The following is a 15,672-nucleotide window of genomic DNA, read 5'->3' on the forward strand; positions in this document are numbered from 1 at the left end:
GAGCCGTCCTCTAGGACCACCCCTTGCTACCCGATGGCAGGCTCTGTCCCCGTTGGTCTCTATCTGCTCCTCCATGAGCCTGTGTGAAGCCTCAACACCTTTTTGTCCCTTCAGCCATGAGGCATTCCACTATCTAGCCAAAGACATGGAGCACGCACCATCTTATTCCTGCTGAAACTCCCTGTAACGAACCTGTTTTTTTACCTTGAAAATATCTCCTCCCTAATGAGATATCGCACATTCCGGTCACCCAGCTTTGAACCATTTCTACCTGTTCAACTATCCTTCCCCCTGCAACATAGCTACCTCTCCTCAGATGTCCACCCCCAACAGCTCTCAGGTTAAGGAGTCTCTGTGTCCTGGAGCAACACCTCTGAACATCTGTCTGTGAGTAAATTATCTGTGACTTATTCAATAAAAGAGACTTCATAAAAATAATAGAGACTTTGGGTGATTGGTGTGCCAAGGTTATACTCCAAGATATTGAGGCCTCCTCAAGAGTCTTGACACAGGGTACTCACCTCGTTCTTGATGGACTCGTTGTCGATGAAGTCACTGAATTGCACTGAAGGAGTCCAAGGATCATTCTGATTGTAGGCACTACTGCTCTGAGGTTCCTCGTCCTTACGCTTTGTGATTGCCAGCTTGTACCTTTAAACATTAGAAACAATCGGTAATCCTGGAGCACATTGTGACATCATTAGCCACTGTTAAATCTGCCCTGTCATTGGTTAGCACCTCACTTTTTCCAGCATGGGACAATGGTTCAGGAAATGTTCTGGAACTTCCATTCAAGACTCCTCTTGGCTGGATAGCCTCTATTCAACTTTCAGGGCTAGATGCACTAATCAATCATTAGAGCCCTTCCCTTACCGATTCCCTTAGCTAATCGGTAAGGAACGGGCATGCATCAAGGAATAGGAATGCAAATGAGCTGCTCATTGTAGCTCACTTGCATTCTCTATTCCATCGTTAAACAGTCGGCCAATCGTCCGGTCGAGCATGCGCAGAGCAGCCAAGCGTTATGCTGGCTGCTCTGCGCATGCCAAGGATGTCCTTTATGGACGTCCTTCACTATAAAAAAAAACTCCCTCTAAAAAGACGTTCTTTTTGCAGGCTACAAGCTAATGTACAGTTCAGAGGCAAGAGAATAAAAACTAACCTGATGATGCGGAGGAGCCTTCCAGCCCAGAAAAGCTGCTTTTTATTTTCTTTCAGTATGCTCTTCAGGCTTGCTTTGCCAGGGAGCCAGAGCTACAGTTATCTAACATTCCCAGTCAATTCATTAAAAATACTGGGTTCTTCTCATGCACATTGCAAATGGTGATTCAAGGGGAGGATGGTTTTCAAAGATATTTTGCTGACTAGGGGACCCTTTTACTAAGCCGTGTAAGCGTCTATGCGTGCCCAACACATGCCAAAATGGAGCTACCGTATGGCTACCCGAAAAATATTTTTTATTTTCTGGCACGCGTGTAGGTCATTACCACCCGGTTACTGCATTAGACTTTATCGCTAGGTCAATGGCTGGCGGTAAGGTCTCAGACCCAAAATGGGCACGCAGGAATTTTGATTTTGCCGCACATCCATTTTGGGCAAAAATTTTAAAAGGGGCTTTTTTACAGGCGCACTGAAAAATGGATTGGTGTACGCCCAAAACCCACGCCTACACTACCAAAAGCCATTTTTCAGCGCACCTTAGTAAAAGGACCCCTCGATTGCTCTGGTAAAAATGACTTCCAACACCCCCTACCCACCGTCCTCTGAACCCCCAGCAGTTAAAAGTTATATAATCTGCTTAAAAGAGATGTTCTAGGGGAGCAAAAAGGTAGTTAAGCAAAATAGCACATGTACTTGGTATTTTCAAATGTACATACATTGTTTTAGCTCTGTTCCTCTGCCTGTGGAAACAAAATGTGCAAAGCACATGGTATTTTGTAACCGTGCTGTGTATTTTTAAAAGGGAGACTGCCTTGGTAGTCACTCTCTGAAGATTCACTACAGGGTTCACAGCTAAAAATGAATCCAGTTGCCTTGCCCTAGGCAGGCTATTCAGAATTGCCCCAACATAGTTTGGGGAGTAATTCTAAAAAACTTGAGCAAATAGAACAGATTTTTACAGTGCTTTTTTTGTAGGAAAAAAGGTACTGGTACTCATTGTGGGCGGGGTCACCATCTACGGCTACGTCCCTATGGTGGCCACACCCACAGTAGCCACACCCCTTATACCAGCCGTGGCGCATATAAGCAGTATCATTGAAAATACTATACCAGTATAGCAGAAAAAAATAACTTGTGATTTTTTTTCATTATAAATAATTTCTGTAAGCTGTTACAGCTCCAGTATACCCAGTGCAAAATAAGACAGCAGGTGTAAATTCTCAACTTGGACATATTCCAAACACTAAAATGAAAATAAAATGATTTTTTCTACTTTTGTTGTCTGGTGACTTTGTTTTTCTATCCATATTGGTCCCAGTCTCTGATTCTGCTGCTCTCTATCCGTTCCCTTAACTCTGTTTCCAGGGCTTCCTTATCATTTATTTCTTTACTTTCCTCCTTTCTTCTTCATTTCTTGCTCTACATCCATAGGTAAAAGCTGGGTCCTCCGCAGACTTCACTGGAGAAGGTATAGAGTGGATCCAGCTTTTGCCTATTTTCTCCATCCATGTGCAGTTTTTCTCCTCTTTTTCCTTTCCCTCATCTCCATCAGTATGCATCTCCTTCCTATTCTTCCCTCCCCCTCCATCCATAATGCATCTCCTTCCTCTCTCTTCCCTCTCATCCATCCATGTCCAGCATTTTTCCTCTACCCCTCCATCTATGTTCAGCATTTTTCATCTCTCCTCCCCTCCATCCATGTTCATCTCACTTCCTCTTTCTTCCCTCCCCCTCCCTACATGTCCAGCATTTCAACTCTCTCCCCTCCCCTCCATCTGTGTCCAGAATTTCTTGTCTGCCCTAAATCCATGTCCAGCCTTCCGTCCCCTCCATCCATGTCCAGCATTTCTCCTTCGCCCTCCACTCCATCCATGTGCATCTACTTCCTCTGTCTTCCCTCCCCTCCATCCATGTCCAGTATTTCTCCTCTCTCCCTTCCCCTCCAACTGTGTGCATCTCCTTCCTCTGTCTTTCCTTCCCTGCAATATTTCTCCTCTCTTTCCTGCCCTCCTCTCCATCCATCCATGTCCAGCAACTCTGCTCTCCCCTCCCCTCCCATCCATGTCCAGCGATTCTCCTTTGCCCCTATCCTCCCCTCCCAACCATGTCCAGCGATTCTCCTCTCTCCCCTGCCCTCCCCTCCATGACCAGCGATTTTCCTCTGCCCTCCCCTAACCATCCATATCCAGCGATTTCTCCTCTCTCTCCTGCCCTCCTCTCCCATCCATGTCCAGCGATTCTCCTTTGCCCCTATCCTCCCATGCCATCCATCCATGTCCAGTGACTCGCCCCAGCCTCCACCTGCCCCCCTTTTCAGCCCCTGTCAAGTTCCAGTTCTGACCCCAACCCCACCTGCCCGCTCTTAGCTCCCCAACAGCCCAGCTTTCTGTTCTTGCCGCCCTGCTTTTAAATCTTTCATTTTTTTACCTGAAGTCGCAGTGCCAGCGTTAGTGAAAGCAGCCTTCCCTTCCCTCTCAGTGTCCCGCCTTCCTCTGATGTCGTTTCCTATTTCCACGAGGGCAGGACACTGAGCGGGAAGGGAAGGCTAGAGGAGGCGAGCCTGCTGCTTTCACTAACACCGCCACCGAAACTGCAACTTCAGGTTAAAAAAATAAAAGATTTAAACGCGGGGTTACAGGAACAGAAAGCAGGGCTTTCGGGAAAATGAGGGCGGTCAGGTGATCCGGCCCTGGGAAAAAAAGTGCCGGTATGCTGTACCGGCACGTACCGCCATTAAAAAAGCACTGGATTTTTACATGCTCAAATCGGTGCTTGTAAAATTACCCTGACATATATATATATATAAAAATAGTCACTTGCAGGGGCAGACAGAGTGGTCTGGGATCCCAGGCAATGAGAACCATTGCGCTCCCGCCCCCCCCCCCCCTGGTCCTGCTGCCTTCCTCTCCCTGTGCCACTGACCTTTTCCTTTAGTCCTGCAGCTAAATCGGCCTTCTGCCGCTGACACTGGAACGACCCTCTGCAACAGCCCACGCTTGTGGAAGAAGGAAGTGACGTCAGAAGTGGCAGGCCACGGCATAGAGAAGCTCCGGCATCAGCAACAGCTGGCCGATTTAGTTGCTGGCGCCCCCACCTGTGAAGGGGGGGTTTGGGGATGGGAGAACAGGAGGGGGAGGAGACAGAGGTATCCCAGTTCTAGTTCTAGAGGAGAGAGAAAGACGTCACATATCGGGCATGTGGGAGGGAAGTACTGTTTCCCCCCCCCCCCAGGGCCACCGAGAGACTAGGCCGGGCCTGGGGCAAGGCCGCCCTGCCTCCGCCCCCCCCCCCCGCCGCTGCCGTCTCCCGCCGCCCAGCCTCCCGTCTCTCCCCCCGCCGCTGCAGTCCGCAGTCTCACCTGCCTGCCTCCACAGCTCCGGGCCCCCTGCATTCAAGGCAGCAGTCGCAGATCACCTCTCTTCTGGCCTTCCTGTGTCCCGCCCTCGTCTGATGTAACTTCCAGTTTCCGCGAGGGCGGGACAAAGGGAGGGAAGGTCAGAAGGGAGGTGATCTGTGACTGCCGCTTCGAATGCAGGGGGCCCGGAGCTGAGGAGGCATGCAGGTGATTCAAAATGGCCGCCGAGAGTTGAAGTCTCGCGAGGCTGCTTCAACTCTCTGTGGCCATTTTGAATCCCGAGACCGTCACAGTAACAGGATGCAGGGCAAGGTCAGTGCTCCAGGCAGGAAAGAGGGAGCTCTTAGCTCTTTCCTGCCCTGAAGAGGTCACTAGACCAGCAGGGCAGTAGATAGTAAGTAAGGGAAGGGGAGGCTAGGATAGGCCCGCCACCCGTCCGCCCATTTGTCCAGAAATCCGGACAAACGGGCGGACTGGCAAAACCTGTCTGGACGCCCGAACATGTCCTCAAAAAGAGGACATGTCCGGGTAAATCCGAACATATGGTAACCCTAGCTCAGGGTACCACAGTTCCTTGGGCAGTCCCTGAAGGGGTTCAGTCTTGCGTGTAGAATATTATAATTTACATGCGTATTTCCTAAATCCGGGTGCGAGCATTTGCACAAGCCTAATGAATCCTTTTACAAGCTGCAGTAAAAAAGGGCCCTGCGTTAGTGACAGTGGCTGTTTTTACCACGTGCTAAGGCACTTTATACCGCAGGGGGTAAAAAAGGCTGAAACTAGCTGTGGCCATGCTGTAAGATTACTCTTACCGCATGGCCGTGTGAGGGGGAGCACATAACACCACAAATTGAGGTGGCACTAAGGGCTCCCGCGCTAACCCAGCGATAACCAGGTCATGCACAGTGCTGCCCGATTATGACCAGGTTGGCTCCATGCTTAAAAAATACAGGCTGGAAATGGCACGTGCCAGGGATGTAACTACTGCCAGCGCCCACGTTGGCCGGCGGTAGCTCCAGATTCACGTGTGGTAAGCCCACGTTGGGCTTACCACCACTTTGTGAAAGGGCCCCTAATTGCGACAGGGCCACATGTAACCTATGACATTCGCTTTGCTTTCTTCTTGACAAAAGACAATTAATTAAATTGCAATAAATCAAATCAAATCAATCAATTCTAGAATTTAGCCACAGAATTGGGAGGAATGACTCCTGCCCTTCCTTCTCCCCTATGTACTGCCCCCTGGTGAATACCTTCTACAGGGATTTACAGAAGAGTATTCGGATAGATTATTCACATTTACAAATGTGAAACATATTGATTGATTGATTTATGTATAGTATTTGTATCCCGCATTTTCCCAGGTTCAATGTGACTTATATGGAACAAAAGGGGGTGGATACATGGTAACGAGTGGGGTTAACAGTTTGATAGAGACATATATATATATATATATATATATATATATATATATATATATATGTCTACCCTTCACTATCAATTAAAATGTTCTATTACGGCCTCCAGACTCATATTTGGAAAAACTAAATATGAAAGTGCAAAACCCCTAAGAGAGAAACTTCATTGGCTCCCACTTAAGGAATGCATTGCGTTGAAGATCTGCACGATTGTACACAAAATCATCCACGCAAACGCCCCAATCTACATGCTAGACCACGTAGACCTACCTCCCAGAAACGCCACAAGATCATCCCGCAAATTTCACAACTTGCACTACCCCAGCTGCAAAGGTCTTAAATACAAGTTGATGCATGCCTCTACCTTCTCTTACGTGAGCACGCAGTTATGGAATGCATTACCAACAGACTTGAAAGCAATCAACGAAACAACTATCTTTCGAAAATCTCTGAAGACATTCTTCTTCAACAAGGCCTACAATGAGAACCTACAGCCTCACTAAGTCACCCCACCAATCCACTCAATTATGAACGCTTACCTTCTATAACTACCCTAATCATTCTCTTCCTTCTTCTTTTCTTCCCTTCCTAATCACTACACATTACTAACTGTATCTGATCTGATATCCTGAAATGACAATGTTAACAAATCTATGTAAGCCACATTGAGCCTGCAAATAGGTGGGGGAATGTGGGATACAAATGCAATAAATATCAAATATATTATGTATTGTGTTGACATTGTAAGTAGTATACTATCAGGCTTATTTTCGAAAGAAAAGGGCGCTCATCTTTCGACACAAATCGGGAGATGGGCATCCTTCTTGCAGGGTCACCCAAATCGGCATAATCGAAAGCTGATTTCAGGTGTCCTCAACTGCTTTCCGTCGCGGGAATGACCAAAGTTCACAGGGGCGTGTCGGAAGCATAGCAAAGGCAGGACTGGGGCATGCTTAAGAGATGGGCGTCCTCGGAAAAAAGAAGGGCGTCCCTGACGAGCATTTGGCCGACTTTACTTGGTCAATTTTTTCTTGCAACCAAGCCTCAAAAAGGTGCCCGAACTGACTAGATGACCACTGGAGGGAATCGAGGATGACCTCCCCTTACTCCCCCAGTGGTCACCAACCCCCTCCCACCCTAAAAAAAAATTTTTTTAAATATTTTTTGCCAGCCTCAAATGTCATACCCAGCTCCATTACAGCAGTATGCAAGTCCCTGGAGCAGTTTTAGTGGGTGCAGTGCACTTCAGGCAGGCAGACCCATCCCCCCCTACCTGTTACACTTGTGGTGGTAAATGTGAGCCCTTCAAAACCCACCAAAAACCCACTGTACCCACATGTAGGTGCCCCCCTTCACCCCTTAGGGCTATGGTAGTGGTGTACAGTTGTGGGGAGTGGGGTTTGGGGAGCTCAGCACACAGGGTAAGGGAGCTATGCAGCTGGGAGCAATTTCTGAAGTCCACTGCAGTGCCCCCTAGGGTACCTGGTTGGTGTCCTGGCATGTGAGGGGGACCAGTGCACTACAAATGCTGGCTTCTCCCACGACCAAATGGCTTGCATTTGGTCGTTTCTGAGATAGGCGTCCTTGGTTTCCATTATCAGCGAAAATCGGGGACGACCATCTCTAAGGTCAACCTAAATTTCACAATGGATGCCCATCTTGTTTTGATAATACGGGTTTCCCCGCCCCTTCGCAGGGACGTCCTGCGAGGATGTCCTCAGGAAAACATGGGCGCCCCTTTTGATTATGCCCCTCCACGCCATACTTTGTATTGTTGTTTGAATATTTTTACTGCTGTAATTGTCTATTGCTTACGCTTGACCTATTCTTGCTGTACACTGCCTTGAGTGAATTCCTTCAAAAAGGCGGTAAATAAATCCTAATAAATAAAATCTATAATACATATATGTCCTTATTCTGTACATTTATGTGCATAACAGGCATGTAAATATAAACACCCGGTTTCTAGAATTGGCCTGTATAGGCAAGGTGCTCCTCTGGGGCAAAGAATAGGCGGAGGAAGGGTGGGACTGATATTTGATATGTAGGTACATACTTAGGATTAAATTAACTGACATGCTAACACATTGGAGTCGATTCAAAGTGATTTTAATGGCCAGAAAAGACTCCTGGCCATTTAGATTGTTTGTCCAGGGCTAACCGGGCATTTTCAGCAGCACTTAACTGGATAGCATCACTGAAAATGCCCAGTTAGCATCTAAGGTGTCGTCGTTGATGATACGTTAAAACTTTCTGCTCAGTGTGCTGCTGCGGCGAAGAAAGCAAATAGAATGTTAGGTATTATTAGGAAAGGAATGGAAAACAAAAATGAGGATGTTATAATGCCTTTGTATCGCTCAATGGTGCGACCGCACCTCGAATATTGTGTTCAATTCTGGTCGCCGCATCTCAAAAAAGATATAGTGAAATTAGAAAAGGTGCAGAGAAGGGTGACGAAAATGATAAAGGGGATGGGACGACTTCCCTATGAGGAAAGGCTAAAGCGGCTAGGGTTCTTCAGCTTGGAGAAAAGGCGGCTGAGGGGAGATATGATAGAGGTCTATAAAATAATGAGTGGAGTTGACCTGGTAATTGTGAAGTGTCTGTTCATGCTTTCCAAAAATACTAGGACTAGGGGGCATGCGATGAAGCTACAATGTAGTAAATTTAAAACGAATCGGAGAACATTCTTCTTCACTCAACGTGTGATTAAACTCTGGAATTCGTTGCCAGAGAATGTGGTAAAGGCGGTTAGCTTAGCGGAGTTTTAAAAAGGTTTGGCCGGCTTCCTAAAGGAAAAGTCCATAGACCGTTATTAAATGGACTTGGGAAAAGCCACTATTTCTGGGATAAGCAGTATAAAATGTTTTGTACATTTTTGGGATCTTGCCAGGTATTCGTAACCTGGATTGGCCACTGTTGGAAACAGGATGCTGGGCTCGATGGATCTTTGGTCTTTCCTAGAACTAAGCTGAAACCAGCTACCTTGTGGGAGTTCCAGGACCAGAGTTTTGTTTGTTTGTAAGCCACATTGAACTTGAGTCTATTTGGGGGCTAATGTGGGGTATAAATGTCACGAATGAATAAATAAACATTCAGCCCTAAGATAACCACATAAATAGAACCACATTAAACACAGTCCTTTCTTTACGTGGCTCATCGTAGTCAGTAAAGTGCTTTATATCGCACTTTAGCAGCTATGTTCTAGCTGTCTGTGTGTCCCCGGACATGGCCTGGCATTGAATATCTGGGAATAAAGCCAGCTGTAGTCTGCAAAACAAAGACCATCGGCAGCTGAATATCAAAAAGTTGTGAGCTAAATCCAAAAATAACAATAAATGCATTTCAGAAAACAGAGGAAGAGGCAGACAGAGTCTAAGAAACTTGGCAAGGTGAGAAAGTCACTGGAAGAACGAGGACCAGAACACACAAGGTTCTAAACTCAAGCCCTGATCTCTTTCTATAAACAATATCTAGGGCTTATATCAGGGATTGTTTGAATATAGCCTCCTGTCTGCTTAATAAGCAACATTAGGAATTACAGGTTGCAGTAGGGTTTGTGGTCATTGTGACTCCCCCCCTTCAGTTAAAACTAGGATGAATCTTACTTTCAGAAAGCAGGTACAGGGGTTGCTTTGATTATTATTGCAATATAAATAATGATTAGCAGGTATTTTGATTGCCTTAGCGCCATGTCTTTGATTGGTATAATGTTTTGTTTGTCTTTATTGTTTTACGTATGTTTTACTGTACCCCGCAGAGAAATGAGGATTTAAAAAAAACAGATTTGATGTATTGACAGTGTGAATGGTGACTAAGCTAAGAAAATGGCAAGCCTGAATCCTTGTACAAACCTCTTTCTTCATAAGTCAACCCCAAACCCATTTTCCATTGAACCACAAGGTTGGAACTCACTGCTGGAGGATGCGGTAATGGCTGCTAATGTATCTGGATTTTTAAAAAATTTGTACAAATTCCTGGAGGAAAAATCCATAGTCCGCTTTTGAGATAGACACAGGGGAAAACCACTGCTTGCCCTAGAATGGGTAGCATGGAACATTGCTACTATTTGAGTTTCTGCCAGGTACTTGTGGCCTGGATTGGCCACTGCTGGAAGCAGAATATTGGGCTAGATGGTCCATTTGGTCTGACTCAGTATGGCTGTTCTTATGCTCTTATGACTCATGATGTTACGTTAGTTGCTTAGATCTTACACTCGAGAAGACAGGCATCTGTATAAGACCACATGCTTCTACTGATGGTCTCCCACGACTCTTCACAGGAAAAGTCTCCCCACCTCCCCCTCCCCCTGCCGTATCCATGATTTTCAGTCCAAGCTGCTTTACACACAGAACAGTTTGCTCAATTGATGACACAGTCAAAAGATGACATGGAGAAGAATTAAGGAGCCAGGATCAATATGCAGCTGCCACCTTTCTATTGACTGTAAGGAAGGGGTGGACAACCTGTGGCTCACGGGCCATATGTAGCCCACCATCAAATTTTATGCTTCTCAACCCAGTTTTTGGGGCACACCCAGCTAATCGGGTTTTCAGAATATCCCCAATTAATATGCATCAGACTGATCTGTGTACCAAGGGTTGAGAAGCACTGTGCTAGAGAGGTATACACAATATGCACAAATGTCGTTAACCAGAGTTGTGTTGTTGTATCTTTCAACAGTTCCACTGGCAATGGGGCAGGACTTGTTTGGCAGTGTTGACAACTGTTTGGAAAGACAGAACTATATGCTAACAGGCCATTCTGGCAATAAGGTATGTTCATCCAGTCATCACATTGAGTTTTGTTGACAGTGAATTGTACATAAGAGCATAAGTAATGCCACACTGGGAAAAGACCAAGGGTCCATCGAACCCAGCATCCTGTCCACAACAGCGGCCAATCCAGGCCAAGGGCACCTGGCAAGCTTCCCAAACATACAAACATTTTATACATGTTATTCCTGGAATTGTGGATCTTTCCCAAGTCCATTTAGTAGTGGTTTATGGACTTGTCCTTTAGGAAACCATCTAACCCCTTTTTAAACTCTGCCAAGCTAACCACCACGTTCTCCGGCGCGTTTCTTAATTTTCTATGTGCAGCCCACTAGGGATAGTACTGACATTCATGTGGTCCTCTTGTATAAAGGTTATCCACCTCTGCTCTTATTAGCTGCTCACATGAATGCCTTCCCATTGAGCCAAGCCAAGTGATTCTGCTAGTAGTTACCACTTGGGTGCACTCCCACTGGAAGGCACTGTCGACATCCAAAAATCAAAAAGTACAAGAAAAACCAAGTTTCAATATAAATTTTGGACAGTGAGGGCCCTAGCAAAATGCTCCCAAGGCTAAGAATGGGAGTGGCCCATCTATTATGTTTTTGCTGAAGATTCTTACCTGGCCCAGTTCATTGAATTCTCAACAGCACTTGATTCTGGTAGATAGTCCCCTGCAAAGCTGACGATCTGGATTCTGTATGAACGTTCATGGCCCCATTTGTTCTTCTGGTCGCTCGCAAACTGGATATATCTAGGCATTGCAGCCTGGAGCCGGAAAGCAGTTTGTTTCTCGTTATCCAGAATAATTTTTGTAAGCTTGGGTCTCTGGATCTTCATCTTAGAATTCCAGGGTGCCTCCACTGTCTCAAAGGTCATGTCATGCCCCACCACAGAATTTCTTGTGCCTGCAAGACAATGGCAAAGGTTGGGTATGGACCCTCAAATTCACCGCACTTAGGATGCTACTCTGGTGAAGTAAAAGTAGAAAGTCATAATCCAAAACCTAATACTCTCTTGAGCAGTTTATTGCATCACAATTTGAAATCAAATGAAAACAATCCAATAAAATCCAGATGTAAATAATGACATCCTGATTCCCCTAGTTATGGCTTCCTGATCCGTTGCTCAATGAATGAATACAGAAAGCAGCCCCATAAGTAGGGAACTTGTAGGTATGACAAAATGAGTAACTGAAATTACAGTTCACTGTCAAACAACATTTGTTCCATTATTGTTTTGCTTTCCAGCGTTTGAATTAAAAAATTTCATTATTCTGCCAGTTTCCTCTGGATAGTTTAATAGTTTACATCACTTGATATACCACTCTTCATGTGGACCAGAGTGGTTTACGATATTAATCTAATATAGAAAAGAACACTAGTTCTACAAAAGGAAAGATTCACTCACACCATACAAACAAGAGTAACAATCCCCATCATAAATCCAGTCTTTCACATAAACTTCCTTCAGGTTTTCAGAACCCTTATTTTATCATCCTCACTTTTATATTCCCGTATCTCTTGTTTGTCCTGTTTGTCTGTCCTAATTAGATTGTAAGCCCTGTCGAGCAGGGACTGTCTCTTCATGTTCAAGTGTACAGTGCTGCGTACGTCTAGTAGCGCTATAGAAATGATAAGTAGTAGTAGGTTTTCTGAGTTACCCAAGGTCAGCCTCCAATACCAAAATCTTGCCTAACAAAAATAGGATTTCAGTTTTGATTTAAATTGCTTTAAGGAGGTCTCCATCCGTAAAGAAACAGGTAATTGGTTCCATAGGGAAGGTGCACACCAAAATCAGGCATAACCCCGTGTTACAGCGAGGCACGTGTGTTGTGTACTGGGAAAACCAAAAACCAAATCACAAATCCTCAAACCCCTCTGGTATCCAATACACATAATATCCACAAACCAAGGAAATCAAAGTCAATCACATTACTTATACAATAATGTGCAAACACATTGTAGTCACTTAAAATTAAAATTAGTCAGGAGAGAACAGTACTAGTTTTTTGAACTGAACTCTGTAGCTCCTATGGGACTTAATGATTTCATTGAATGGAATCCAAGTTTCCAAGTTGTATTTAGAATTTACTATCTAGCCTATGAGGGCAATTATCTAGGCAGTTTACATGCTAAAATTACATTTCAATGATTCAATACATATACAATTTGACATAACATGAAATACAAAGGAAGAGGGATCAAAATACAATTTTAATAGAAAAGGGGGGGTGAGGGAAGGGAGTGTAGTCAAGCAGGGCCATTATTTAGTCAATAAATGAATACAAATGGGGAGTTAGGAAAATGCATCCGTGAACAGGAAAGTTTTGAGTTCAGTTTTGAATTGTTGAAGGGATGTTTAATGATGAAGTGATAACGGTAGTTTATTCCAGAGTTCTGGGCTTTGGACTGAGAAAGTTGCCTTATGGGTGTGTTCATGTATAATCTCACTGAAGGACAGAATAGTTAGCAGGTTTTGAGGTGATGAGCGAAGGCAATGTTTGTTGGCATATGGTATCAACAGTCGAGAAAGGTAAGGAGGTTCCTAGGATTGATGGGTTTTGTATTCAAGCAATAGAATTTTAAATATAATACGGTGGGGAAAAGGAGAGGGGTAACATGATCATATTTCTTCTTTCCTATTATTAATTTTATGGCGGTTTCTGAATAATTTGTAGACATCAAATGTCAGTGGATCTAAGACCTAAGTATAGTGAGTTGCAGTAATCCAAAGGAGTGCACCAAAATATTGATAACCGATGGTTCTAGAAATGGGCGAATTGAATGGATCTGTCGAAGCCTATAAAAGCTACTCTCAGTCACGGTGGAGATCTGGTGGTGATATGAGAGAGTTTCATTTAAATGGATACCTAAGATTTTTGTATTCTGTACTTGGGAGACAGGTATTGAATTGAGGAGAATAGGGTTTGGGAGAAAGACGTAAGATTTAAACCAGTCTAAAGCATGACCTTGAATCCCTATGTCATAAAGTCTGGCCAACAGAAGATTGTGCTTTTATTTGACTTTAGTTTTGACTTTATTCAGTTCAGTTTGGTTTCTGTCAGGGTTGGGGTGGTGGGTTTTTTATTTTTATTTCCATTTGCAGATGCTGTGTGTTTCATTTATTATGTAAGTTTGTTTTCAGTATTTTTGATGTTCTTTTTCCTAGGTTGTGCATTATGTAAGTATGTTTGGATGATGTCATTTCCTGCCATGGAGCATTTGAAAGCTTGATCACTGCAGCGTCCAGTTTCTATGCCGTGTGGAGTCTTTGTTTTGTTCTTCAGTTGTAGCAGCTGTACCCGAGTCCCTGAGGCAGATTGCGAAACCCGCTGTGTCGGGCGTCCAGGGAGGGTGTGAAGATTGTTGAAAGCTCAGTGGGGCACTATTAAAAAAACATTTGTTTTTACAAGGCGCTGTGATTGCAGAGCTGCCGCCGGGTGGGAGCGTCTCTTGCCCGACAGCATGAAGATAAGGACATGTTTCAGATTTTTTCATTTGGAGATCCTATAATAGCAAGACCTGGCTATATAGGAAGTACCGCTGGGCAACCGCAGCATCCTGGCAGTACTTCCCACCCCTAGTGCACTGTCCTTTCCAGTGCTACAAAAATTCATTTATTTTGGCAGTGCCGGAGTGAGTGTACCCTGTTAATATGGATCATATGGTATATGCTGGACATTACCATAGGACCAATGCTGATCAATAGCCTGCATAATTGTGAGCTGTGCTAGACCTCAAAAAAGGTTGAAAGGACAAACTAAAAAATGCTTGCAATGGTATATTTACTGAAATTTACTGGAATTGGCCCTGTAGCAGTTGTTCTTGTAAGAGGTTTTGCAATATAGCCGAACCAGGATCTAAAAATGATTTGCAAGCAGTTTTTGCTAAGGATCCAAAATATGATATCATTAGAAAATAGTTTATAGACCCAGCTAATTTTGATAGCCCAACAGGTGGTAGACAGTAAACAGAAACTTGCGGTAAGAATAAGCAGAACCTGTAGCTGTAGAAAATTATGTTGCAAAATATGAATGACCCTAATAGGTGAATTTACAGTAAAATGTTAGATTAAGTAATTTCCAGTAACTAATTGCTGAAATTGCTGAATTGTAGAAAATCACAAACGCTGAGAAAGTATTTTGATAATGCTGATTTACTACTACTACTACTTATCATTTCTAAAGCACTACTAGATGTACGCAGCGCTGTACCCTTGAACATGAAGAGACAGTCCCTGCTCGACAGAGCTTAGTTACAATCTAATTAGGACAGACAAACAGGACAAACAAGAGATAAGGGAATATTAAAGTGAGGATGATAAAATAAGGGTTCTGAACAAGTTAGAAGTTAAAAGCAAAAGGTAGGCTTTTAGCTTAGATTTGAAGACGGCCAGAGATGGAGCTTGACGTACCGGTTCAGGCATATGGTGCAGCAAGATAAAAGGAACGGAGTCTGGAGTTAGCGGTGGAGGAGAAGGGTGCAGATAACAGAGATTTACCCAGTGAACGGAGTTTCCGGGGAGGAGTGTAGGGAGAGATGAGAGTGGAGAGGTACTGAGGAGCTGCAGAGTAAATGCACTTATAGATTTCTGATAACTAAGTAAAATAATTAATTAACAGAAATATGAATGACATAAATGCATGTAGTTCTTAGGGTATATAGTTGCCAGCTGTAATCTGTAAAACTGTAGTAGTAGTAATACTGAGAATTTGCGCCTTGTGAACCACTTTACCACTCTCTAAGCAGTATAAAATGTTTTGTACATTTTGGGGATCTTGCCGGATATTTGTGACCTGGATTGGCCACTGTTGGAAACAGGAGGATGTTGGGCTCGATGGACCTTTGGTCTTTCCCAGTATGGCAATACTTATGTACTCTATGAGAAAAAGCTTATGGACTATGCTGATGGATTTGTTTTGATTTGCTGTATTGACAAGAAACTGGAAAAATTATATATC

The 15,672-nt window shown here is 44.2% G+C and overlaps 1 protein-coding gene across 1 annotated transcript in view; it reads right to left on the reverse strand.

The window, feature by feature from the left end:
- LOC115481417 (membrane primary amine oxidase-like) overlaps positions 1-15,672 on the reverse strand; it is a 55,369-nt gene that overhangs the window by 15,022 nt on the left and 24,675 nt on the right. Inside the window, exons 2-3 of the mRNA XM_030220504.1 lie at positions 11,332-11,617; positions 522-651 (exon numbers count right to left, since the gene is read on the reverse strand). Coding sequence (XP_030076364.1) covers positions 522-651; positions 11,332-11,617 — 416 coding nt within the window. The remainder of the gene's footprint in view (positions 1-521; positions 652-11,331; positions 11,618-15,672) is intronic.

This window comes from Microcaecilia unicolor, chromosome 12, assembly GCF_901765095.1.
Source record: "Microcaecilia unicolor chromosome 12, aMicUni1.1, whole genome shotgun sequence".
Classification (NCBI taxonomy): domain Eukaryota; kingdom Metazoa; phylum Chordata; class Amphibia; order Gymnophiona; family Siphonopidae; genus Microcaecilia; species Microcaecilia unicolor.